Source organism: Nicotiana tabacum, chromosome 4 (assembly GCF_000715075.1).
Source record: "Nicotiana tabacum cultivar K326 chromosome 4, ASM71507v2, whole genome shotgun sequence".
In the NCBI taxonomy this organism is placed as follows: domain Eukaryota; kingdom Viridiplantae; phylum Streptophyta; class Magnoliopsida; order Solanales; family Solanaceae; genus Nicotiana; species Nicotiana tabacum.
The window spans coordinates 23,146,036-23,155,485 of NC_134083.1; the positions used below are offsets into that span (position 1 = coordinate 23,146,036).

General features: G+C 37.3%; 1 protein-coding gene across 1 annotated transcript; it reads right to left on the reverse strand.

The window, feature by feature from the left end:
• Positions 1-95: 95 nt before the first annotated feature.
• LOC107763561 (endochitinase 3-like) lies at positions 96-2,501 on the reverse strand. The gene is made up of 3 exons (XM_016582048.2): positions 1,955-2,501; positions 960-1,122; positions 96-617 (listed from the first exon to the last, which is right to left on the reverse strand). Exons 1-3 carry the CDS (start codon positions 2,451-2,453, stop codon positions 224-226), a joined length of 1,056 nt encoding a protein of 351 aa, XP_016437534.2. The 5' UTR covers positions 2,454-2,501; the 3' UTR covers positions 96-223.
• Between the last annotated feature and the right edge of the window lie 6,949 nt (positions 2,502-9,450).

Sequence of the window (9,450 nt, forward strand, 5' to 3'; positions counted from 1 at the left end):
ACCATTTTAAACCAACATGATCGCATAGAGGGACACAGTTATAATTTATCATTTAGCCAACTCGTGAGTAATTAACGCTGATACTATATAGAGGATATTCTAAACCTTATTTGTTTACTTATATATGGCGTCATCACATGCCCACGATTATCCGATTACAAGCATCCGCTTAATGGATTAAAACGAGAAATTAGAAGAACTAGTACGACAGTAGTTGCTTATTCTACATAGAGTTAAACAGGAGTCCGTCCGCAAAAGACCTCTGGTCGCCGCAGTCAAGGTTCTCACCAGGGCTAACATCTAGAATTTGGCAGTACCTTAAGTAAAAGCCAATTCGACTTTGTACCCTCTTGTCAGGGCCATGACCACATTCCAATCCTCCGTTTATGATGTTTGTGATGACCCCATAACCAGGGAGCCTATTGGCTGCTATGTCGGATGGGGTTGGCTCCCATATCCCGAGAATAATGTCATGACTCGAAGGCTTTGGTGGTTGAGGAGTCATCCAGAACCAAAGTGCAGTTTTGAATGAGATTACTGTGTCTGCAGCCACCAAATCAGGATCACCTAGGAGGTTTTCTCCTATGGCGACTCCACAAGGTCCATAATTGTAGTTGCTAAAATAGGGTAAAAAGGAATTATAAGCAAAGTTGTAGTATAACCTTATATATTACTATCAAGATTTGAATTCTCTTTCATGTATTCAGAAAAAGAGATTTGTGATCTTTATCTTTAAAGCATAGGACAAGTAAATTCATAAAACACATGCACTCACTTTGTTTAATTTTAATTTTATATGTCGTATTTTGAGTAGGTACGAAATTTAAGAAATAAAGAAACAATTAAAATTTTGATCATAATATATCATTATATTTGTGTGGCTAATAAGAAAATAGTGCTGCTCTTTGAACCGAATGAGTTTTGCTTAATGTGCAAATTAAAAAGAGAAGGGAACATACTATGAAATTTGGATGGGGCCTCGTCCATAATATTTCTTGCCAGGAGCGCAGGGCCAGTCAACGTTTGATTCGCAATAGGAAGGCATGTCATCAGGATTGCCTACTTCGCTTTTGAAACAGTAACCCCATGCATAAGGGCCATCAGGTGCAGTGTCCCAACCACCTGTCCAAGTATATATCTTGTAACTTAGGAATTTAACACAAGTACTAGTTGGCTTGAAAAAAAAATTAAACAAAAGGGACATAGACCATTTTAATCAGGAATATATTTGACCAAATTATAGGGATCGTAAGGTTGTGTAGCTTAAAGAGACTGAATGAGAAATGGAGGAAAAATAAAATATTTGAGTTTCTTTCCTTGGCAAAGGGACATTGTCCCATATTAGAGGAAGAAAAGGCTTTTGATGGGTATATATATAATTGCTCTTCTTCTAACTCTTAAAGAGTTAAGAAGAAGGAAAGTCTCGCGCCGTCGCTTGGCTTCGGATTGATTAATTAATCTTTTTGGACAAAATTAGGCACGTTTTCTTTCCCGGATTATTTTAAATCTATTTTCTCGCAATATTTCAAACAACTTGTTCCAACAGCCATGGCTGTTTCTGAAAGGTCTTCTTCTTCTTCTGCACAAAAATTCTAGTGTGTTTTACGGCCTTCGAGTGGCTCGCTGTTCACCGGCGTTTTGGTATCAATACTCTAGTGAGTTAAATCGTTCTATCCTGGGAGGATATATTCTAGCACCTCGGGTACTTGAGGGGAATAATTTCCTTAAGGACACATTGTGTATTCAGTGGCTCGATTTATTCCTATACTGTTTTTCCAGAATTTATTTCGTTAAGCAAGTATTACCCACTTTCTGTTTTGTTTATATTTCAAAAAATTTAATGGTTTAATTATTTATTACAGCAATAAAGATTTATAACACAAATTAATTAAGCTGAGTATACGTGCACGTAGCTGGAATAATATAAGCACGTAATTAAATAGCTAAAGATTACCAGTAGTTTCATGCGATGTTTGAGCCAAGAACGCAGCAACCTCTCTTTTACGGTCAGTAATATCGCCAGTGGTGCCAAAACCAATGAAATTCCTGGCAGCTTGTACAAAGGCATCGTAGGTATAGAAGCCCCTAGCAGGACAAGCAACATTATTCCGATGTAAAAGCAGCTCATCAAATAAATCACTGCTAATGATTTCAGTAATGTCTTGGGATGGAGTAGGAGGGGGGGGAGGGGCTGGGGTGGGTGGAGGAGGGGGAGGGGTTGGAGTGGATGGAGGAGGTGGAGGAGACGGTGAAGGACACTGGATTTGACACTTGTCTGGATCACAATAATCGCCGGTGGTTCCACACCAACCATGGTTGCTGCAGCAGTAACCAGAGGGGCACAGTGCACCATCGGCTTGCTCACCGCATTGTGCGGCCAATACACTTGGGATCAGTAACAAAGCAAGAAGTGAAAGAGTTGCAAATACAATGTGGCTTAGCTTCATTTTCATCTTGAATGAAGGATGCCTTGATGATTAACAATGGTTAGACGCTAAGCTATTTATAACACAAGTCTCAAGGACTATGCTGGAATATATTCTGTTCACTTTTCTCCACTGCTAAATTAATCGACTTTTTCATTGGTCAGATTCACGTCAGAGTTAATTACGTAGATTAATTTACGAAGAATTTTTTTCTGATCACTTAGAGCCCGTTTGGATTAGCTGATTGTAAATAGCTGATAAGTTTGTAGTGCTGAATTTTTTTTTAAGTGCTGAAACTAATTTTTAAAATAAGCATTTACGTGTTTGGATAGAAGTGCTGAAATTGATAATAAGCAGTTGATGTGTTTGATTAAAAAGTACTGATAAGCTATTTTTGTTAAAATGACTAAAATACCCTTGAATGTTTTTCAAAAAGTTATAAATTATAAATTTCTTTGTAAAGAAAAGAATTAATAACGAATATGGAATGAAGAGAAAGTCAAGAAATTTATTTTGGAACAAGTATTTTGTAAATTAGAAAATATTATTAAGGATAAACTAGTAAAAGTGTTTGTCAAACTAAAAGTGCTTATAAGCTGAAAAGCCATAAGTTGGAGGTGGTCAGCTTATGACTTATAACTGATTTTAGCTTATAAGCACTTTGAGTGTTTACCAAACGCGTAGATAAGTCAAAATGTGCTTATAAGCCAATTTGACCAGCTTATAAGTTTAGCCAAACACTCTCTTAATTATATATCCCAACGGGAATCAAGTTCTTGAATATATAAATTGAATAATATTTTATGTAAATAGGTTGGCTGGTCCTTTCAAAAGGTAACAGCTGGAACATTGTTCACAAATCTATAAAGTTAAAAGGAGTTGTGGATGCTTTACTCTTTCAAAATTTGTTCTACCATTTATTTCCAATTATGTGATTTAGTCCATTGAGGAGGTCTAACCAAATAGTAGTGGGGCTGAGGGTCCGCATCTAGATTCTGAACCCGATGTTCCGAATATAAAAAGCATTAATGATTTAACTAGTACCATATAATCCACCAACCTAATAGCATGCAGTATAATAGGATATTATTTCTGTAGTTAGTACTTGCCAGTCTGTATATGTGGGTTAATTTAGTCTAACCTTTACTATGACTGAAGTTTGTAATTTACATCAATAGTATATGTAATTAGGCGAAACCCATATACAACCCATTCAATTTGGTACCATTTTTTATTTTGGCATTCTATCTCAATTGTGTTTCATTTTGGCTCTCCAACTTTATTTCTTATATTTCATTTTAACACAAAAGTTGAAACCAATGCAAAAAAATATAGCGCGTGTTTATACACAAATATGTGTAATAAATATCCAATTAAATATTGTTCATCCTTATCAAACGGATCAATACTAAAATACCTGACCCGAATTTCTTGGTGTCCATGATACTTTCAGTTCAATTTGAAATCCACAAGAACAAATATCCATTCCATTATGAAAAAATAATTTTAGCTTATATGAAATAAAGGATGAAAAAACCAGGTGGTAACATTTAATTGAATATTTATTACACCTCAGATTTGTGTATACACACGCGCTATATTTTTTTGCACTAGTTTCAGCTTTTGTGTTAAAATGAAACATAAGAAATAGAGTTGAAAGGCCAAAATAGAATACGGTTGAGATAGAATGCCAAAATAAAAAATGGAACCAAGTTGAACGTGGATAGAAAGAGCTGTTAACCAGTTCACATCAGATAGTTGATTCATCTGCAGAAATCAGCATTGTGAACGAAATTTGCTTCTCAACTGTATTTTCTGGAGAGTGATATATTATTTAAAAGTAAAATGCAGCATTTCATTTCACATCAATAATATATGAGTACGATTTCATAATTCTACCGGTCTATTTGACGTATAAAATATATTATTTGTACATATTTAGTAATTATTTAACACACATATATATATATATATATATATATATATATATATATATATATATATATATGAGTAAAACCAAAGTAATAAATTCATATGCACTTGTAACTCGTAAACTATGTACGCACTTGATTATACCATAACAACCCAAAAGCTTTACATCCTAAGAGCATCAAGTGTACTAGCTTGTCCCAATACAACAAGACCTCAAAAACATCCTTCTAAATACAGGAATTCATCCACTACAAGAAAAAAGAAAAATCAACTGAACTACAAACTAACTATACAATCGTTGTAACAACAATGGACATTGTCTAGCTCTTCTGGACTCTACATATATGCTCAATCTTTCTCCGAGCTCCTTCTTTATTTGGCCAACACATAATTCCATGTTCAAGTTGATTTGTCTAAAAATTCTCCAATTTAATATACATGAACATTTCATTGTTTTCATCATTCAATTAGTATTTTGAGATGGAATTTCGGAAAAAATTATAGAAACTTCATAAACTATAATTTTAGGATCCGAAGGTCAATTCGATGTCGGAATTCGATAACTTTTGTATGGTTGAACTAGTATCGGAACAGGTGTTCGGATTTCGTGACTTTTCGTCGGGTTCCGAAAAGTGGGCCCCAATTTGACGTTTTATTGACTTTTCCGAAAATGACTTAAGTATCGAAGTCGACCCCTCGTCACTATTTCTTCGAGGTTAGACTAGATACTTACTGGGTACATGTTGTTTATGAACTCATGCTACACTTTTGAACTAATCGTGCAGGATCTGAGGCAAGTGCATCTAGTTATCATCTCGACGCGCACTCCTAATACTTGAGACTTTACGGTGAGCTGCCTTCCGAGTCCGTTCTGCAATACCCGAAATTTTTATTTTGCTTTTTACTTTATGTCTACTTCATTTCAGATAGTAGTTTAGTATTATTTTTGTATATTATACTAGTAGCTCATACATTTGTGACACCATGTCTCGAAAATTATGTTAGTAAACATTTGGTAAATTTTGATTATTTACTTTATATCATTTGCTTTTAAGAATGTCTATTTCTCATGTTATTTAATTTTTCATTTCTTATTTATTCAATAACTAAAAAAATCAACTATTTCTAAACTGTTAAAAGAAACAATAATTCGGTTAGTTCACTATTGGCTTGCCTAGCGGTAACGTTGGGCTCTATCAGGGCCTATAGGAGAAATTGGATCGTGACAACATGGTATCAGAGCACTAGGTTTACGTAGGTCTCATGTCTTATGAGCATGCCTAATAGATTTTTGCGAATCGGTGCAGAGACATATGTACTTATCTTCAAAATGATATTGGATGTTAGGAAACTACTCATTTTTCATCTCCAATCATGCAGGTGATGTTATACTAAGTATCTTTCTCTTATTCTCTCACACATGGTAAGAACGCGCACAGCGGATGTTCCAAACCCGGGAGGAGCTGCTCCCCATGTTGCTAGAGGCCGAGGGAGAGCTCCAGTCCATGGTAGAGGACGAGGACATCTCAGGGATACTCCAGTTGTACTACCAGCGGATCCAGTAGAGGATCCCATTGTGGAGGAGCAAGACGAGGTGCCCGCAGCAGAGCCAGCCCAAGTCGATTTCATGTTAGCACCGGGCTTTTAGGAGGTCATGGACCGTATGCTACGGTTCATCGATACTATGACCCAGGCTAGTTTATTTCCAGCAGACCCAGCCACATCTCAGGCGGGAGGGAGTGCACAGACCCTTACAGCTCAGGCTCTTGGGCATGCAGTTGTCATGTACCAGACCCCGGCGCATTACCCGTGGGCAGATCCCAGCCAGTGGCTGCAGCCATACCTGAGCCCAGACCAGCTGTGGCCGGCGAGCCGTAGAAGCTAATGGACAGATGAACCAGGCTACACCCTCCTGTCTTCGGAGGTGCGCGACATGAGGATACCTAGGACTTCATTGATTGGTGCAGGGACACCCTGCACAACATCAGGATATTAGTGACCCACGGGGTAGATTTTACTACTTTTCAGCTGGAGGGTAGGGCCCTTAGATAGTGGCAGTCTTATCTTCTTGGCAGACCAGCAGGTTCTCCTCCTTTGACTTGGGACCAGTTAACACGTACCTTTCTGGATAGGTATATTCCACCCTCTCAAAGGGAAGAGTTGCAGCTTCAGTTTGAGTAGCTCCAGCAGGGTCAGATATCAGTGACTGATTATGAGGCGAGATTCTCTCAGTTGTCTCGCCATGAACTTATGATACTTCTTATTGATGAGGAGAGAGTACGGAGGTTTGTTGCGCGGTTGCACTCAAGTATTCAGGCCACTATGGCCCGAGAGGTTAAAATGAGGACTTCTTACCAGCTAGTTGTGGAGATAGCTCAGAGGATTAAGGGTTATCGTCAGCGGGGTCGAGAGCAGATTCCGCGGGACAAACGGTTTCGCTATTTCGGAGGTTCAGTGGTGCTCCGTCTAGGGGCAGAGGTTAGTTTGGGAGAGGTCAGCCTAGCAGGCCCACATATCCAACACCGTCGCCTCCTCGGGGTGCTCCAGTGCGACTCTATTTCAGCGCCATACCAGAGAGTTCCTACCGCCCACCAGTTATTCAGGGTTCCTCTAGTGGGTATTCAGGCCATCAGGGTCAGACTTTAGGTCAGCACTACAATGCTCTGAGGGGTTGTTACGAGTGCGTGGATCCTGGCCACATGAAGAGGTTTTGTCCCAGACTTTGGGGCAATGTAGTACATCAGGGTTCTCAACCTATGATTACAGCACCAGCTGTCGCACCAGGGTAAGGCTGCATACAATAGACCGTTATGGCCCAGCCTTTTCTCGGATCTCGTGCATAGTAAAAGCTTAGTGCTAGTGGCGGAAGCAGAATTTCCGCTAAGGGAGTTCAACAAAGGAAAAAGTTAAAAAATTAAAAGAAATTATCGCTAGTGAAAATTGAACTAGTTACCTCACAAAGGTTTTGAACCCCCTCGATCACAAAACTATGCTTTTTGGTTGTGTCAAGGGGATTCAAAACATAATATATAAAGGTAATAAAAATAGTTTTGCCTTATATATACAATGTAATTTTTGGTATGGGGGTGGGTGAACCCCCTTCCACCCCCTTAAATCAGCCCATGCTTAGTGCACAGGTTGCCCCTTCAATATACATCATCAGGACGCTTCTTCATGTGCGAGCCTAATTTTTTTACAATGGATATTGAATTGTATGACCATTAATTATTACTTTAAAATTTTAAGTTAGTAAAGGTAACAAACTTCTATTTATTTATTTTATTTTATTCAACAAGGGGCATTGCTAGTACGAACGTTATGGCCTCTTGGCAGCTAGCAACCAGCATAATTTGGGGTTCAATTTCATGGACCTTTCGCTTCCAACTAAGAGGTTGTGAGTTCGAGTTACGTCAAGAGCAAGGGGGGAGTTCTTGGAGGGAGGGATGCCGGGAGTCTATCGGAAACAGTCTCTCTACCCCAGGGTAGAGGTAAGATCTGCGTACATACTATCCTTCCTAAACTCCCCTAGTGAGATTATACTGGGTTGTTGTTGTTATTGTTGTTGTTGTTATTCATGAGAGGAGGAGGGGGTGGGAGGCCGGACCATAACCACCACATGTATCACCATCAATTTTTCCCTAGAGATCAACAACATCAACAACAACAAAAAATTATATGAAGATTTGAAGGAGGAAGTAATAATTTTGGAGTTTAACTTTTACACATTGAGAAATTATTTGTTTAAAGGCAAAATTATGTTGAGCTTATATATACAGATTGTAATATTGAGATTAATAATTCCTGAATTATTCAGTACGTATGATCATCTGTTTAGTTCATTATAATGAAAAAAATAGATTATACAGTGTACAAGATTTAAAACATATGTTTGCTTTTAATTGAATAAAGTTTAGTTTCAAACTTTAACCTTCATAACAGAAAGGCTGGAAGAAGGATAATTTAGTCATTTGTTATTTATTTAGGTTTTAGCTAATTCTTGAATTGTTATTCTACAATGGATATGGTATAAAATTATACCAGTATTACTTATACTGAAAAAAATAAACCACCCAAATTACAAAGCATAAGATAATCCTGTCCAATATTAGGTTTAAAAGATTATGTTCATAATCACGGTAACCAAATGAGCTCATATAAAAGAATCTTTATATTATCATATTACCTTTAGGATAACTATAGGTAATAATTGGTTGTAAAAAATCTATATATATCTAAGAGTTCAGTTTAATGTAAGAGCAGTCTAGTTTATTTATTCATATTGTTTTTCAAAAATATATTATTTACATGAACATATATGAAGAGAATTTTTCCTATAACGACGTTAGTGTGACACTGTCAATAAAGGTGTTCCGCTGTAATTTCAGAAAAAATATATGTATATATGTGTATATATCTTAAATAACATGTATATATATATTCTGATTGGCACCCAAAGATTCAAAGCTTAGCCAACTATATTGGTCAATTTGAAAGGATGATATAACTTGACTTTTTAGTATGATGTCTAGGTTTGATTCCAATCCAGCATTGCTCAAATTTTTATTCGATTGTGCTGCCCCGCCACATTTAAATCTTTGGTCCGCCTTTGGACACACACGTGAGAATCGGTACATCAAAGACATCTAAAAAAATTGAAGCAAAAATAAGTCATCACAACTCTAAAGTTTAGGGATTACACAGATTCGATGTGTTGAGTTTGGGGCAGAGAGTGGGATAGTGACGGAGATACTCTTTATTTTATTTTATTTCACCAATAACACGGATATACTCTTTAGTAAAGGGTTTAACTTGACTCATCTTTCCTAAAAACTCCCTTAATTAATTATTTGCCGTAAGTAATCTGTTATTATCCATGTATTGAACTGAATAATTAGGCTAAATAAATAGTGTAGTTGTTAAGAGTCGATGAGGGGTTGTGAAGAAAGAAGCCGAAGATTTGGTAGTTGAAAACGAACGATCCAGATTGTAAGTGAATTAATGAGCTTCGAGGGAGGAGATTGTGCCAACTCAGCTTGGGCCAACTCAGCCTTTCTGTTACATAGCTAACAGAATGCAACGAAGGGCAACATAC

Coding starts and splice junctions, on each gene's coding strand:
- LOC107763561 (XM_016582048.2), bottom strand. CDS start 2,453: ATGAAAATGAAGCTAAGCCACATTGTATTTGCAACTCTTTCACTTCTT. Junction 1,123..1,954: donor AACATCGCATGAAACTACTG/GTAATCTTTAGC, acceptor ATACTTGGACAG/GTGGTTGGGACACTGCACCT. Junction 618..959: donor GGCCCCATCCAAATTTCATA/GTATGTTCCCTT, acceptor ACCCTATTTTAG/CAACTACAATTATGGACCTT.